An 18,039-nucleotide genomic window follows, 5' to 3' on the forward strand; every position below is an offset into this window, starting at 1 on the left:
TTCTCCCCTCCCCCCGCCCCCATCCCCGCTACCAGCTCCCAACACACCTGGTCACCCCAGTGCACCCACTCGCTGGCCAACCGTGGGGCTCCCCCGAGGAGCGCCGGCCTCCTGAGGGCCGGCTGTGTCCTAGCCAGGGTGCATGACAGTGGCCTGGTTACCCGCCACCCTGGTCCAGCTGCTCACTCGCCGCCACTGGGATGGGCACCTCACGTGCCTACCCACCTGGACTTGTGCTAACACATCTGCGGAGCTGAGGAGGCCCCTGACAACCTCAGAAATGTCTCCCCTTGGCAGATGCTTTTAAAAGTTTAGAGCACCCGAGTTGCGCTTAAATCTCACAACGGAGTGCGCTGGTGGGCGCTTGGGGCGCGCAGGCCTCTCGCCATCCCTTTTCCCTGTGCTCTGTGTCTCTGTCTCCAAGCACAAATGGGGTGAGTGGGGCCTAAAGGAAGTTACTCTTTAAACAAACAAACAAAAACAAACAACCCTACCTCCCCTTCCCCAATGCCCCAGTGTGCGCCAGACTCCCAGTTAATCTCCTGACAAAATAGAGAAAGTGCCCATTTCTCAGTCAGGCTGGGTTCGCGCTGAATCACCCACCCGAATGGTCCCGTGGGCCGTAGTAGGAGCGGCATCTACTGGTAGCTTTTGGTATTTGTAATGAAACTCGGCCTCCAAACTTGTCAGATCCGTCTCCTTTGGTTCAGTTGCAGTCTCTGTAGGTTGCGTTGCAGCAGAAGAGGATCCTGGAGAGGGAAGGGTGAATGGTGGAAGAGGCAGGGGCGCACATTTAAGCTGGGATTTGAGGAAAAAGTTCTGCTGGGGCCTGTTCCTGGGCACCCCGCCGGCCGGCCGAGGTGCTGGAGGACCTGCTGTGGGAGCAGTTGGGGCCACTGCCCCAGCTGGCTGCCATCGGCCCCTTAGAAACGTAGCCCCGTGAATCAGCTAGGAGCTTTGTCCGGGAAAGAGTGTGCAGAGAAAGGACCAAGGAAGAGTAAAAGACTTAAGGGAAAATTGGGAAACTTGCAAGAGTGGAGAAGCATGATTTTACCAGACACTAGACTCTTCATGAAAATAACCCTGTGATCTGCTGTGATGATGTGGCCCTCAAACAAGATTCGGATCCAATATTTTGCATTTTGTGTGGGCCTCCCCACCAGGAAGGAATCGCTTTCTGTGGAGAATTCGTCCTGGTGTTATCCACTATTTTAAAACTAATCCCCTTTATTCTTTATAATGATGCAATGAATATGTGGAAAATATACAGATGACTATATAGGGAACAGAAACACCCATGACACAAACATGATGACAATGAGCTATCATTCTTTGTGTACATGCTCCCAGTCTTTTTTTCTAGTTATGTGTATATATATACAGTGTCCAAAAATGTATACACACTTTAATTGATAGCTCAATTTTGAAAATGAAATGCATTTTAATAAACCCTGCCTTTGAAGTTATTCAAAGTGTATGTATACATTTTTGGGGGACACCCTAGATATAATTTTCTCAAAGTTGTAACCATCTAGTACACATATTGAAGATATATTTGTATCTTTTTCACTACTTAACATTATCAAAAGCATTTCCTCATATCCCTAAGCATGCTTTCAAAGAGCAACTTTATAAAAAATATATACTTTATTGATTTTTTTTACAGAGAAGAAGGGAGAGAGAGAGTTGGAAACATCGATGAGAGAGAAACATCGATCAGCTGCCTCCTGCACACCCCCTACTGGGGATGTGCCCGCAACCAAGGTACATGCCCTTGACCGGAATCGAACCTGGGACCTTTCAGTCTGCAGGCTGACAAAGAGCTACTTTTAATGGCATAGACTGACCTAGAAATGGACCATAACTTACCCAGTCTCCTATTGTGGGACATGTGTGCTCTTTGCAACTTATTATGGTACATAAACTCTGTCCATGTCTGCTCATTACTTTAGAATAAAATGCTAGATGTGGAATTACTGGGATACATACAGTCTCAACTTTTGATGCAAGTTTTCCAATTGTTTTCTAGAGGAGTTACCAACTTTTATCCCCTTTTACAAGATATAGGATCATTCCCTTTTCCGTCCTCAATACTGGGTATGATGAACAAACCAAAACAACAATCTTACCAGCGTGGCACATGAAAAACGGCACCTGTTTCTGTTATAATTTATAGTTCTTTGATTATTCAAGTTCAATATTTCATGTTTCCTGGTTATTTTATTCTGTGGTGAATGGACTGACTCTGTCCTTAGTCCACTTTGATGTGGGGTGGGAGAGGCTTGCTATGTGAGTACATTGGCTTTATGGTAGAGTAGGAGCCAGGTCTTTCAAGACCTGTGTCCCCTAGGGGGATATTGTCACACTTTCGGGCTTTGGAGCTGAGGAACTAGACCCTGGATATTTGAAAAAAAAAAAAAGCATCTCATTCTACCTTTTGAGTCTCACCAACATGCAGACTCTCTGGACTCTTACTCTAAATCATCCACTCAGCTAGGCAAGAAGTTGAAGAGTTATAACAAAAAATAGTACAAGGCAGGTATTTTTCATTTTGCAGATAAGCAAACCAAGTGTTGGTGATGTGAAGTATCCTAAGACTCTTGTAAAGCTAAATGGTAGAGCTGGGCTTTAAACCCAGTTGTGTGGACTCAGAGCTTTTAGCCACTGCCCCTACTGCCTCTGCGTCACAGTGCAGTGGTTGTGTTCTCAGAGGAACAGAAAGGGATCAAGTGAACATAGACACTCCTTCTAGCCTGTCCACCACAGTGCTGAGTTTATGACACTCCCCCTCCCCTTCCTCGCCAGGGACTGTTGTCGGTGAAGTGGTGACTCTGTGGCATGTGCCTGCTTAGATGCCCCACCCAGACAAGAGAGCTGTGGAAGGGAGCCTTCAAAGCCCCCTTCTGTGGTTTGGGGGGATGTCTGTACAAATTGGCTTCTCTGTTCTCACTGTGCCTTTTTGTTTTCCAGATAAAAAATCTCAACCGTGGTTTTTCCAAACTGAAGGCATTGGTGCCATTTCTTCCTCAAAGCAGGAAGCCTAGCAAAGTGGATATTCTTAAAGGTGCAACTGAATACATACGAGTCCTCGGTGATGTTTTGGGAAGAGCCAAAGACTCCGAGGTAAAGGTTTAGGAAGTTAGAGCAATGAGATCTATCATGTATTGAGCCCTTGTATGTGCCAGGCAATTTATGTATACATTCCAGTTAGTTTATAACAACCCTCTGAGGTATTTATGGTCCTCATTTTATAGAGGAAGAACACAAAATACAGTTAAAGGCCACGCGGTTAAGAAATGTCAGGAGCAGGGCCTGAGTGTAAGTCTGTGTAAGATTTGGAGTCATGTTCCTGACCATCTCTATACCTTCTGTCATGGCCCTGGGCCCTGAGCTCCTAAATGCTGAATCTTTCATAGAACCTTGATAGCTGGGTCATGAGAGGAGGCTCCCATAAACCCACACTGTGGTGGTGGATTCTCTTCAGCAAGAGAAACACCAGACAGGACCCAGAAAGGAAGAGGCATTTCTATCCCAAAGGGATCGCCCTTGGGAAAGGTCCTCCCGAAAGGGCAACCCTGCTGGAGAGCCCAGCAATAGTCTGCTGACAGCAATCAAATGAACCTTCTTTGCAATCTGCGAAGCACCATAACGTCACCACTGTTCTCAGAATGCATGGCTCAGAAGTGTCCATTAGGCAGTGGAAGACAGGGGGATGATTTTATGGGCTCATTCCATGGAGAGGCAAACCTTGAAAGCCAGAGAATGGATTCGTCATCAGAGGAGGTAAAATATGAAGAGAGGAAAGGCCTAAGTGACATTATTGACAGGAGGAAGGAGGAGCCATCAGAGAGAAGTTGGTAGGAAGGTAGTAGAGAAGCAAGATGGGTCCTAAAGTCAGGGACGGGGGAATCTTGAAAATCTGGGGGTGGGAAGCAGTGGGAGGAGCACAGAGAGCTCAGGAAAGGCAACCAAGTCCAGCATTTGAGATGTGGAATAGGAATGGCTGGAAGCCAGCTGGTAGGGGGTTGCGGGTGTGTTATTGCTAAAAATCTGGAGTCTAAGCAGAGGGAAGTGGCAAACTTCAAGTCCATTCAGCCTGGAAGTCTGAGACTGGAAGGAAAGGTTAAAAACCAAAGGGAGAAGAAAAGCTGTTAGAGCCAGTAAAGGTCTTTTCCAAGTAGCAGTGGGTCCGTGTTTAGGGACAGAATTGAAGGACAGATACCAGAAGAGAAACAATCATTCTATAAACTTAAGGCAGAAATAGCCAGGTGCATAATTGTACTTTTTGGGGTGTTTTTTTTTCTTGTATACTAGTCCTTCTTAAGTGATGACCGGAAGGACACATTCTACAGGAATGGATTGTCCTACTGGCCAAATTGGATAGTTGGGTTTAGCATGGCCATAGTTTGCAGATATACAAGTGGCCGCCTTAGTTTTTTTCTTGTATGTTTATTGTGTAACAGAAGCGCTTAGTTTTATGCAGTTTTCATTAAAGTACAGGATCTGTTCCATGTTGCTATAATATTTTAAATGCAGTGGCCCATTACACAACATTTTAAGGTATAGAAGAACAAAATACAGTCCATTGAGCAATGATTTTTCTCTCCTGCCTTAGTTTTTTTCTTGTATGTTTCTTGTGTAACAGAAGCGCTTAGTTTTATGCTGTTTTCATTAAAGTACAGGATCTGTCCCATGTTGCTATAATATTTTAAATGCAGTGGCCCATTGCACAACATTTTAAGGTTATAGAAAAACAAAATACAGTCCATTGAGCAATGATTTTTCTCTCCATAACTTAAGAATTGCCCTTATAACTTAAATGTTATCCATTACAATTTTGAAATATATTGATTTAAATCTTCAAAGTCTGACTGTCATAGCGTTTGACAACTAAATATGATTTCTAGAAAGAAAACCCAGATCATCAGAACTATATAAACAGTACTTCCGAACCACGTACATCCATGGCTAAAGAGCAATTGAGGAACAGCACTCGATGTGCTGGCTGTGATGTGGGCTTGAAGAATGAGGAGGAAGGGCCCTGGGCAGATGGTGGCAGTGGTGAACCAGCCTGCACTTGTCGCCAGAGCGTGATGTCTACAACTGGAGTTACTCCCCTACCAGGAGTATGGTAAAGTCTTTCTTCTTAAATTGCAGTATAGATTAAAAAAAAATTCAAAATGCTTCCCTTGAAGTGTGTGGTATTTTTTATGATGAATCATTATTGAAACAAGATCATTTTGTGAAAGCACTTAGGTTGCAAGATGGAGTTGGCTAATTTGGAAGATCTATTATTATGTCCCCAAATGAACCAGTAAGCAGCCCAAGGGGAAGCCAACTCCTCCAGAACCACTTATCATAGACCTAAGCTTATTTATGACCCTCATTAATATATCAAAAGGTTTTCTGGACCCTGAGGACTCTAGAAAAAGAAATAAGTACTAGATCGCCATACATAAAGCTGCATGGTCATAGCATATACACGCATGTACACACACACACTTAAATAAATTGGTCTTGTTATAAGGTAGCATTTTCTAAGTAATAACAAGGAGTTTATAGTAACAACTGTGAGGTTCAAATGGCATCATGTCAGTGAAGTGTCTAGCACAGTACCTGGCATGTCAATGTTCAATTGCACATACATTATTAAGTCTGCTTGATGCACCATGAGCAATCACATTGATTGGCGAGCAATCAGCATTGATTGGTGAGCAATCAACAATGAGCCACAGACACTTTAGCTGTGTTTGTAGCAAGTGTTCAGGGTTTTCTCACATGCCTCTCGCCAATGCTCCACTCAGGTTTGAGGTCTTACAGGCTTCCTGCTGACCGGCTGGCTTTGGTTACCATTTCTGATTTGATTACTCTTTTCTAAGTACTCCATTTGTGCACATACTTCGTCTAGATTTTCAAATTCTGGGCCATTTGAGATATAAACCTTCCCTTGCCAATCAACCCTTAGGAGACAGAATTCCTGTTGCTACTACATAAGCTGACAGCAACTGACTGAGAATGAAAGAAAAGAATGTAGATCTGACCTGAACTGAAACTTGAACCTGGCTATCTAAGTTAATAACAGTAATGCTTCCACAAATGTAAGTTTTAATATGTACTAGAGTAGTAAGGCTAGAATCTTACTTGCATTTAATCCCCACTGATGCTTATCAGGTGGGCATCACCATGCCATTCTCATGGTGAGCTAACCGGCTGTTCCGTTTCTGCCAGTCCTGTTGGGCCTCGTAGCAGAGCAAGACTATGCTGGTGACACCAGCAGCAAGGACGTATAGGAGACCCGTGTCTTCCAAGGATAAGTGATCCTGGAGATAGGCCATTTCTAGTAAATTGATTTAAAGTAGGGATTAACTTTTTCTAGTAGGAAACAAAAGTTCTGATTGAAAATTTCTTTTAGATAGGGAACAAAACACTTCATTTTTAGTCTTTTAGCTAACCAAGTTTAATTGGAAGAGTGTGCTAATCCTATATAATAAAAGCCTAATATGCTAAGTGTCCAGTCATCTGATCGTCCATTCAACCAATCAAAGCGTAATATGCTAATGATATGCTAAGGCCGCTCAACCGCTCCCTATGACGCACACTGACCACCAGGGGGCAGATGCTCAACGCAGGAGCTGCCCCCTGGTGGTCAGTGCGCTCTCACAAGGGGAGTGCCACTCAGCCAGAAGCTGAAATTACGGCCTCCACGGCAGCACTAAGGATGTCCAACTGCTGGCTGAGCACTCCCCCGCCGTCCCCCCCTCCCCCCACAAGGGCTTCTGGACTGTGAGAGGGCACAGGCTGGGCTGAGAGACCCCTCCCCCCCCCAGTGTACGAATTTTCGTGCACCGGGCCTCTAGAACAACCAGAATGACTGGTCACTATGACGTGCACTGACCACCAGGGGGCAGATGCTCAATGCAGGAGCTGCTCCCTGGTGGTCAGTGTGCTCCCACAGCTGGACCGCTGCTCATCCAGAAGCCAGGCTCACGGCTGGGGAGCGGTGGTGGGAGTCTCTCCCGCCTCCATGGCAGGCGCTGAAGAGTGGCGAGCCAAGCAGGCAGGCAATTAGGAACGAGGGGTCCCGGGTTGCGAGAGGGCACGGGCTGGGCTGAGGGACCCTCCCGCCCCCACAAATTTCATGTATCGGGCCTCTCATTCTTAAAATAAAGAATTCATAAATTTTAGATTTTTAATATATGCCTATAACTTCTGTGTGCTCTCTAAGGCCTGAATATAGAGAGTCATTTTTTGCAGAAGTGTTCTAGGATTTCATCAGTTTTGTCAAGGGTTTCTTATAGTTTGATGTTCAAATCATTTTTAAAAATAAAAACATTTATTCTGAAACAATAATCCACTTGTAGAAAACTTGCAAGTACAGTACAAAGAATGTTTCTCCTGACCCATTTAAAAGTAAGTTGCCAACCTGATGTCCCACTTAGCCCTTCTTGCCCTTGGAGAGGATTTGAGGAGTGGACTCCGGATGCTGGCAGAGATGGTCATATTTTGGGATTTGGGGATGTGTCTGAACAGGCTATGCAAGATCAGCAACATTCCTGAGAGGCAAAATTCCAAACGAAGTACATAAGATCTGCTGATGGTAGGAATGGAGATTAATTTCTCAGGCGAGGGTAGGTTCACTTGGGGGACTGAATCAGCAAGTATGTGTGTGGATGGAGAGGGCTGTGGGCCAGGTGATGCCACAGCATCTGGCCGGGGTGGGGATAGGGATTAATGTCAAGGTCCAGACGAGGCTAATTTAGTAGGTGGCAATGCCTTAACCGTATGTGTGTTGTTAGGCTCGAGAGCCTCTTCCATCCTAAAAACAGTGGTTAGATGTCATTTAGAATTGGACTTGCAGGTGTAAGATCTTGCTGTTTGGGGATTGGGCATTGCTGGGCGGCAAGATGTTGAATAAACCACCATTGTTGACTCCTTCTATTGTCATGCGTGGCTATGATGTGGGCATTTCAAATCACGCAAGACTCTGAATTTTGTTCAGAGTGGCCTGTGATCCTGTGGAGGTTGTGTCGCTGTACAAAGGCCACCTTCAGTGTTGGGGTGAGGTGCCAATTGTGCTGGGTCAGAGGAGCTCTGGAAAGAGAGAGATGGATAAACATGGTGTCTATTATGAGGCCCGGAGGTGTCCCCACCACACACTTCTAAATCTTGGCCTGTCCGGGCAGCAGTCCTGGGAAAGCGTTTCTCAGAGAAGGAAAGCTGTGTGGGTGGTAGATTTCTACTACTTCCTCTGCAGGTTGTGGTAATCTCCGTGTGAAAGCAATCACTGCAGACATTGCTTCTAATGGCATTTTAAGCTCTGGAATGAGTTGGGATTAATTTATCATCACCCAGGGAAAGCCCGGAAGCATCTATCCTTCTGTCTTCCCTCTCACATTTCCCCCAGGTAGTGGCTGTGTGTTTTAGCAAAAACCCTAACCATGCAGTGGGGTGGGCCTAGGCCAGTGATGGCGAACCTTTTGAGCTCGGCGTGTCAGCATTTTGAAAAACCCTAACTTAACTCTGGTGCCATGTCACATATAGAAATTTTTTGATATTTGCAACCATATTAAAACAAAGATTTATATTTTTGATATTTATTTTATGTATTTAAATGCCACTTAACAAAGAAAAATCAACCAAAAAAAATGAGTTCACGTGTCACCTCTGACACGCGTGTCATAGGTTCGCCATCACTGGCCTAGGCTTTTCCTTAGGAAGCACTTTTGTCTGCCCCAGTGTTCACTGGTAGCCTAGGGGCCATATTCTGATAAGTTTAGCCAACAGAGTATTTAAAAAAAACTGAACTTCCTTTTTGATGGGGTGGGTGTTCTCTGGTTTGTTGGTCTCCACCACCCCTATTACTTCACCAGTTTAGGCATTTAACTTTGCAGCCCCAGACCAAGGGCACTGAGGTTCAGAGGGAAGGCTGTGCCAGTGGTTGCATTTGGCTCTAGGGTGTTATTGTGTCTTCTGAACTTTGGGCACTGAGGGTTTGGGGCTGTGATGATACGGATGCTGGTCGTCCTCTCTGGAACATTGGAAGGGTGAGATCTGGGACATGCAGGATGGGATCCATCTGACTTTGGAGTGATTCAGGTGGAGGATTCCTGAGGCTGCAGCTACTTGGGAAGAGATCCAACTAGCACCTAAGGAAGACTCTTAAAGCCAAATCTGATGAAGATTTTTAAAAAGTTAGAGGATAGACAAATTTCTATTTCTTTGCAAAAATAAGAGAGGGAGTTTGTTGGAACTCTAATTTTTCTATGAGGACAAAAGGTCGAATCAATCATGGAAGTGGGTTTTGGTATGTTGTGTGTGCATGCATGTGTATGTGTGTGAAGTGTGTTTGGCAAGAACTCTACCTGGTTTGTGCTCCTAAACCTGTCAGCATAATTTGAGAAGGCCAATGCTTTCTTTTTATTTCTCTGACGTGTAATGGCCCTTGACCTATTCTGGATAACCCAGGATTAGAATAAGGGGGAAAGGTGGAAGGACATATTGACCTCCCTCAAGTACTAGCTTAGGTGGTCTTAGCATTTGGTTTTCTGCTAACCCAAAGTGCTGTCTGTCCAAGGAAGGCCAGCCTCTACCTTTGAGGGAAACTTCCATCCAATTCTTGCCATTCTCCTCTATTGCTGCCACCCATCCCAACCCCAAGCCTTGACTGAGTGGATGAGAGAAATCTAAGATCAAGGACTAGATGGAGGGAAAAGTACATTGGATAATATGTCAAATTATCCAGCAACACGCCCAACAACAGGAGTGCACCTGCTTTATTAAAGCAGTTGGGCAGCAAGCTGGGTTTCTGTTCCTCAGACCACACTCTTCTTGGTCCTGTAACGCATTGACTTAGATGAGGCCAACAGGCTTTTCTTTTTAATGAACTGTGAGAACCAGACAACATTAATAAAATTTAAGTTTTCATATTCTGATGCTTAAATATTACCTTTTCGGATTTTCCAGGAAACACTTAAGAAAAACACTAAGACAATGATATATAATATACTACTAGACTATAGGCTGGTAAGATTAAATTACCCTTTAACCCTTCAAGTAAACACAATATTACATGAATTTGTCTCTTAGGTTTAAAACCTTCTAGATTATATAAAAACTTTTAAAATAAAATGTCTAAAGCTAAATTTGAACTCAAGAAAAGAAAGCTTGATCACATGGATAGTGAAAAGGCTTAATCGAGGTCAGGGGAAAAATAGTTGTTGATACTTATGTTGTGCCAGACACTGTTCCTGGAAGATGGTACCTACTAACCTATTAAGTTTTGTAACCAACTTGTGATGTACAGACAATTATATCCATTTTACATGTCAGGAAACTAAGGGACAGAAGTTTAAGTAACTTGCTCAATATTCAGTGAGTCAGTGGGATGTGGGAAATAGTGTTAAATCCTGTAACAGCCTTTCATTCTGACAAAACTCACCCTTGAAATGTGAATGAGAGGGGACTAGGAAATAAATAAGAACTTTAACCTAAGTTAAAGCATTTGGTGTTTTATTATCCACAGTGACACACATCTAAGTTCTGATATACAAACTGCCTGACCATCATTTAAGTGAGTTTATTTTTTTAGTCATGCATCTGTTTTTTCTTCAAGTTGAGATTTCAGAAAATTGAGAGGATACAAAATGATCTTAGTAAAACCACTGATGGATATATTCTAAAATGCTTTCAAATATTTTTTTTGTATACAACTGAGTTAAGAAATTACCATGGGGTAGATAACATTGTGTGTTCTGTTTTTCCTTATTCTACCGTTGGCATGTTTAGAGGTTAATATATGGTCTTTATTACAAGTTTTAATGGCTCATTAAATTGGACAGTTTTCTAATAGACAGATATTTGTTTTCAGGTTTTTGTTCTCATAAACATGGCAAATAACCAAATGTGTTTCACTCTTTCTGTATTTTTTTAAAGTATAGATTCCCAGAAGTAGAACTCCTGAGCCATGGTAGGTACAATCTATGACTTGGTGCATGGTGCTAATTTATAATACTATCATCTATGTAAGAGTGCTGAATTCATCATATCCTTGCCAACAGTAGGATCTATTAAAATGATAGATTTTTACTGGGTAAAAATGATGTCTTTAAATGCAAACATCTTTGATTATTAATGAAATGAACAAGTTTTTAGATATTTCTTTTGTGACCTGTCTGTTCTTATCTTTAGCATTTACAATAAACTCTCTTCTGTGTTTCAGGTTCCAAATATGAAAAGTGAAAAAACTGGTGCAGGTCTATATTCTGCAGACAAATAAATTGCAGTTTTGGAGTCTTTAATGATTTTTTCTGTGTGAGTGATAATTCAAAGTTTACCATTACCCTTTAAATGGCCTTGCTTGTTACAAATCTACTCAACTGTACTTTCTCCTTAATTTCATGCTTTGAAGAAATAGGCTGCAGGGCCTTCAGCCGGCATTCTTATTCTCCAACCCCTCCAGTGGTCTCTGTCCTCATCCTCTCAGGTCCTACACCTAATATCTTTCATTCCATCTGTTTTCATTTCAGGGCCTTCAGCCTGCATTCTTATTCTTCAACCCTCCAGTGGTCTCTGTCCTCATCCTCTCAGATCCTACACCTAATATCTTTCATTCCATCTGTTTTCATTACCTGAGAAATAAGTGACTGCTAACCTTTCCTGGGAAAATTAACCTTTAAGAGGAATACAAATTAAAGCTTGAAGAATGTGGAGTTGTAACTATTAGCCAATGGGAGTGAGAATTTTCCGGGTTAGCTCAATACCTAGCTAAGGCCCTATGGCACCTTGTGCAAGCTGGACACCCAAGCACCTTGAGCATAGAGGCCGTCTTCACCTTTATAACAGTTCCTCAAAGAGACATAGCACTTAAAGTATGCTGGGTTCTGCCCTCCATATTTTTCTATGTTAACTTTCCTCACAACTGTCCTCATAGGTAGCCACGATTATCCCTGTCTTACCGATGGGGAAACAGGGGCACAAAACATGTATTAGTTAGCTTGGGCTGCTATAAAAAATACCATAGCCTGAGTGGCTTAAACAACAGAAATTTATTTCTCGAAGTTCTGGAGACTGGGAAATCTAAGATCAAGGACTAGGAGGTTTGGTTTCTGGGTAGCAGACAGCTGCCTTCTCTCTGTGGCTTCACATAGTAGAGAGCTAGTGTGAGTGAGCAAGCTCTGGACCCTCTTCCTCTTATAAGGACACGGATTCTATTGGATTAAGGTCCCACCCTTAGAACCTTATTTAACTTTAATGGTCTCCAAGTAGTCACATTGGGGGTTAGGGCTTCAACATATGAATATTTTTTTGGGGGGGGGCACACAATTCAGTCCATAGCATTCTGCCCCTAATTCCCCAAACTCATGTTCTTATAACATGCAAAATACATTCATTCCATTGCAACAGCCCCAGGAGCCTTAACTCATTCCGGCATCAACTTTAAAGTCTGAGGTCTAAAGTCTCATCTAAGTATGTATATCACTTGGGTACGACTCTGGGTATGATTCATCCAGAGGCAAAACTCCTCCAGCTGTGATCCTGGGAAACCAGACAAGCTATGTGTTTCCAAATGCAATGGTGAATCGGCATAGGATAGACATTCCCATTCCAAAAGGGAAATAGGGAAGAATAAAGGATGATGGGTCCCATGCAGGCCTCAACACTAGCCAGGCAAGTCCCATTAGATCTTATGGCTTCACAATAATCCCCTGTGGCTCAACATCCCACCTTCCAGGAGCCCTGGGTTGGCAGCATCACGCCCCTCCTACTCCCCTCCTACCCCCCTCCCCCACACAAAGAGGTCTCTGCAGTGATGGCCCTGCCCTCTGAAACCCGGAGGAAATAGACTTGCCTCCTGGGCCTGTGGTCAGAGCAGCAGCCCTGATCTCTGAATCGCCTCCTTGAAGAGTAGTGCATGTTTACAACCAGATAATTCTATGGTCTGGTTCTGTAGAATCCAGGAAGTCCAACACCTGCCTTCATTCTGGCCTGTTTTCTCCGTCCCCTTTAGTTCAAACTGACAGTATCATAGCTGGTATAATCCCATCTCTATTCCTGGCCTCTTTTGAGATGGCTGATTAAGTCCAGAAGTTGTCCCCATGATCTCATGATCAAATGGTTGTCCAGCTATACCCTTAATGCTCTCTTCAGAGCAAGCGTTCTCACCTTCTGCAATATAGGTGGGCTGAGAATTTTCCAAATCTGCAAGTTTTGGTTCCTTTTTGTTTAAAAATTCTTTAATTCATCTCTTTCCTCTTACATTTTACTATAAGCAGTAAGAGGGACCCAAGTTGCACCTTCAATAGTTTGCTTAGAAATCTACTCTGCTAAATATCCAATTTCATCACTTGCAAGTTCTGCTTCTACAAAACACTGAAAGCACAATTTAGCCAAGTCCTTTGCCACTTTGTAACAAGAGTTGCCTTTCCTCTAGACCAGCGGTTCTCAACCTGTGGGTCACGACCCCTTTGGTGGTGGAACGACCCTTTCACAGGGGTCGCCTAAGACCATCATGCATATCAGATATTTACATTACGATTCATAACAGTAGCAACATTACAGTTATGAAGTAGCAACGAAAATAATTTTGTGGTTGGGTCACAACATGAGGAACTGTATTTAAAGGGCCAGAAGGTTGAGAACCACTGCCTAGACCAGTGATGGCGAACCTATGACACGCGTGTCAGAGGTGACACGCGAACTCATTTTTTGGTTGATTTTTCTTTGTTAAATGGCATTTAAATACATAAAATAAATATCAAAAATATAAATCTTTGTTTTACTATGGTTGCAAAGATCAAAAAATTTCTATATGAGGGAGAGAGAGAGAGAAACATCAGAGTTTTTCAAAATGCTGACCCGCCGAGCTGAAAAGGTTCGCCATCACTGGCCTAGACACTAGAGTCTGAGCCTGGGGCTTCTCCATCAACTGCGTGTGGGGACTCACTGCCCTGCCTGGCTCTTCCCTCCTGGGGCTGGGGTTACAGTTGCTGGTTATTTCATTTTAATCAGTAATCAGACTGTCAATACTTTCATTGGGTGTCCCATTTTGTTTGCCCGGCAGTCCTGGGTGGTGGGAGATTGGCTGGGTTTTCTAGGGCTGCCATCACAAGGTACCACAGGCTGGATGGCTTGAACAACAGAAATGTATCCGAGATCAAGGGATCAAGGTGTAATCTTCTGACGCCTCTCTCTGTGGCTGCGATGACTGCCCTCTCCCTGTGTCTGTATGTGATCTTCCCTCTGTGCCAGTCTGTGTCCATGTTCCTCCTTATAGACACCCATTCCATTGGATTAGGGCCCACTCCTATGACCTTTTTTTAAATTCTCTAATTATCTCACTACTTATCTGTTTTAAGACCAAACTCCAAATAAAGTCACATTCTGAGGTACTAGGCGTTAGCTCTTCAATATAGGGATTTTGTGGGGACACAACTCAGCCCCAAAAAGAGGGTAAGCACTGTTCCCTCACTTTACAGCTGGGAAGTGAGACCTCGGGGCAGAGTCTTTCTTGAGGCCACAGAGTCACTGAGACGGAGGCTGCAGCCCCAGGCCTTGGACGCCCAGTTCTCTCTCCACAGCAAGCCACGGCCACAGAGTGGCTGAACCTCCGCTTGTTGGGAGAGTGGGGTCTTCGGGAGTTCTAGACTTAGAATTTATCATCGTTCTTGCTCTGAAAGCATAGTTTCTCCCGCATTTCCTGCCTTTTTTTAAAAAATTGATTTCAGAGAGGAAGGGAGAGGGAGAGAGAGAGAGAAACATCAACGATGAGAGAGAATCATTGATCAGCTGCCTCCTGCACGTCCCACACTGGGGATAGAGCCCGAAACCTGGGCATGTGCCCTGACCTGGAATCGAACTGTGACCTTCTGGTTCATAGGTTGATGCTCAACCATTGAGCCACGCTGGCTGGGCCCCATCTCCTGTCTAAAATTGGATTCCCCTAAAAGCAGGCCATGATTTATGGATTACTTGAGGAAAGGAAACATCCACAGGGGAGAGGGAAAGTGATGCCCGGAAGGAAGCAGCCTATGAAAGATGCATGACTGAGCAGGTTACTGCTGTGGGCAGCTGAGGCTCAGTCCTGCGGAGGCACATGCCCCAGAGGTGTCCTCCCAACACCTCGGATCATGGATCCAGGCTCTTTATCCATGAACTCCTGACGGTCATTGGTTGAGAGCTGACCCCCTGGAATGTCAGTTCCTTTGGCACACCCTGGGGAAAGCCAGAGATAAGTTTGGCTGGGCCTGCAGAGGGCTAAGACACTCTATTAGTTATCTACTGCTGTGTAACAAATTACCACAAGCTTAGCAACTTAAAACAACACATTTATTTTCTCAGTTTCTATGGGGCAGGACTTGAGCCTGAGCATGGTTTGGTTGGATCCTCTCCTTCAAGGTCTCTCTCAAGTAGAAATCAAGGTGGCAGTCTGGGCTGGGGTCTCAGCTGAAAGCTTGGCTGGGGAAGGATCTGGCCAGATGTCACCCTCAGTTCCTTGACACTTAAGTTTTCCTAACATGGTTATTTGCTTAAAGCCTTCAAGCCAAGAAAGCAATCAAAAGAGTCAGCTAGCAAGGTGAAGAATCTTATGTAACACAACCACAGAAGTGATATCCCATCCCCTGTACTGTATTCTATTAGTTAGGAGCAAGCCATGGGCCCTGCCAGCACCAAAGGGAAGGGAATTACTCAGGGCATGAACACCAAGAGGTGGGAACACTGTGGGTGTCTGTTACACTGCCATCTGCTCTCTTTACAAATTATTGCTGGCCAGAAACAGTTTTGTAAAGAGATTAGGAATAATTTTATTGCAAATCAGTCAGAAAAATCTGATTTTAAACTGGCCACTGGTGGCTAGCCAAATGTGATTTTCTGGGTCTGACATGGAGTCTCCTATGCTGCCCTGCCCCTACTTAAAAGCCAAGCAGCGGTGACTCCAAATACCAGGGATCTTCCCAGCACAGTCGGTGGAGCCAACTATAGTGATAGTTTCTTTCCTTGGGTTTCAAAGTGAGTTTGGACTTGAATGAGAGAGAACTTCAGGAACATCAACTAAAACTCCATCTAGGCAATTACTATGGAAATGAATAGAATAAAGTCTTGTTTTCTGTCTGGCATTTGAATGAGTCCTGGAGCCACAGGATGGTGCCGCTCTTCCAGCACTCACAATATTCGGAAGTTGTATTCAGATGGCATCTGGGAGAAACTGGGGGGGGGTTTATATTTTATTTTTTAGACTCTATTGGCTATAGGAGCAGAATAACTTTTTTGGGGGAAAGGAGAGTATCAACTTTATCAATGTCTTGAACTAGTTCGGGTTTTAAAAGTCAGTATTTTGTCTCCTCCAAGAGGCCATGTGTGGAGTAGTGGTTAGGGCTCATAAGCTCTGAAGCCATAGTACTTGAGTTTGAATCCTGGCTCAGCCATCCACTCGTTGTGCAACCCTGGGCAAGTTACCTAACCTCTCTGTTCCTCAGTCTCTTCATCTATAAAATGGGGTAATAATAGTACCACCTTCAGAAGATTAAGTGAATAAAAATGCATGTAAAGCCCTGAGAACAGTGGCAGGAGCCAACAAGAGTTTGCTATTATTAGTTTGAAAATGAAATTATACCCCAGGAAAATACATTTTTGAGTGATGGAAATTTATGAAACCTGCTATTTGTGGACTAAACAAAAAATCCCTACTCCTTTTTGGGGGTTTTATTTCAGAAAAGGGCCCACCATACTTGTGATTTCGGGGCTCTGGTGAAGGGGTTCCTGACTTCCCAGATATTACCAGTCCATAATGATAATGCACAGCAAACTAAAGTGTGTCAATAAATACATCTCTTCCTGGTTCTGGCCAGAGAGACTTCGGGTCCCGGTGGGTGAGTTGCTTGTAATTCTAGCAGATTTTGACGTGAGAATGGGGAGAGCGCTTGTGGACTTAGTGATTCTGAGGATGAAATGAGAGGGGAAGGAGCAGAGACTGGGGGATGGAGGAATTGGAGGAGCTAGAGCAGAAAGACAGAATTTACTGTGGCATCTGAAATGGAATGCCTGCCAGTTGTTCTAGGGTTGCTGTGGCAGGCTCTCTCTCTCTCTCTCTCTCTCTCTCTCTCTCTCTCTCTCTCTCTCTCTGTAGTAGCTTGCATAGAGTGTTAGCATGCAAAGGAATCACTAGGGACACTTGTCACTAATACCGATTCCTGGGCTCACCTCCGGGGATTCTGATTCTGCAGCAGCACTTCGGTGGAGTCTGATGATTTTTATGGGGGCGTCTAAGGACTGTGGTGTCCCAGAACCTAGAAGGAGCAGAGGGACCGTAACCTTGTTGGGGGCAGTGACCGCGGGCTTTTCTGGAAGTTGAACTTGCCCTGAAATCACATTTTTAGGAACACTTGCAGTGAGGGGAGCTTTGGGGAGCTGGTGGAGATTATTGGGGTCTAAAGTTCCACGCTGCCACTTGATGTCCCTACTCTCTGAGAAATACTGCCAGGAGTACTAGAAATGTGAGAGGCCTTTTAAGTACTGTCATTTCACAGAGGAAGACAATAAGGCCCAGAGAGGTTAAGTAACTTTATTGAAGTCACACAGCTAGTTAATGGCAGGTTTGCGACTGTGACCAAGTATTCTGGTTCTCCATCCAGCTCCCCATTCACTAAATACCTGTTTCCTCTGGGGCGGGGAGGGGAGAGAGGTAAGAAGAGGAGGTAGTGAGAACTGGAGGGAGCTGGACTCATACCCCCAGAGGGTAGGGCAACAATGTTGTTCTCTTCAGAAACAGTCAGACTTAGGATAGGGATAATTTCGGCTTGGGATTCAAATGGTCAGACAATTGCTATTAAGATCATTAGTAGTGTTATCTTCTAAAGTCAAGCTGTCCCTCCTAGACAAGAAATATTCCAAGTGTAAGACTTTTTTTTTCTAAATCCCAGGGAGGTATCCTCTAAGGGAGGTCACGTTTCAGATTTTCTTCCTCGTAACAGAATCCTCATATTAGCTCTTGGCTGTGGGGGCAGTTGGAGGTGTGGGTGTGGACGTGGGCAGAGGCCCGGCGGC

The 18,039-nt window shown here is 44.2% G+C and overlaps 1 protein-coding gene across 1 annotated transcript in view; it reads left to right on the forward strand.

Annotated features, from left to right (window-relative positions):
• The window catches only part of FIGLA (folliculogenesis specific bHLH transcription factor), a 12,718-nt gene extending 1,480 nt beyond the window's left edge, over window positions 1-11,238 (forward strand). Inside the window, 7 exon segments of the mRNA XM_005867831.1 lie at window positions 818-918; window positions 2,806-2,825; window positions 2,971-3,123; window positions 4,908-5,109; window positions 5,112-5,131; window positions 10,933-10,966; window positions 11,219-11,238. Coding sequence (XP_005867893.1) covers window positions 818-918; window positions 2,806-2,825; window positions 2,971-3,123; window positions 4,908-5,109; window positions 5,112-5,131; window positions 10,933-10,966; window positions 11,219-11,238 — 550 coding nt within the window.
• Window positions 11,239-18,039: the final 6,801 nt, after the last annotated feature.

Source organism: Myotis brandtii, unplaced genomic scaffold, assembly GCF_000412655.1.
Source record: "Myotis brandtii unplaced genomic scaffold, ASM41265v1 scaffold251, whole genome shotgun sequence".
NCBI classification, from domain to species: domain Eukaryota; kingdom Metazoa; phylum Chordata; class Mammalia; order Chiroptera; family Vespertilionidae; genus Myotis; species Myotis brandtii.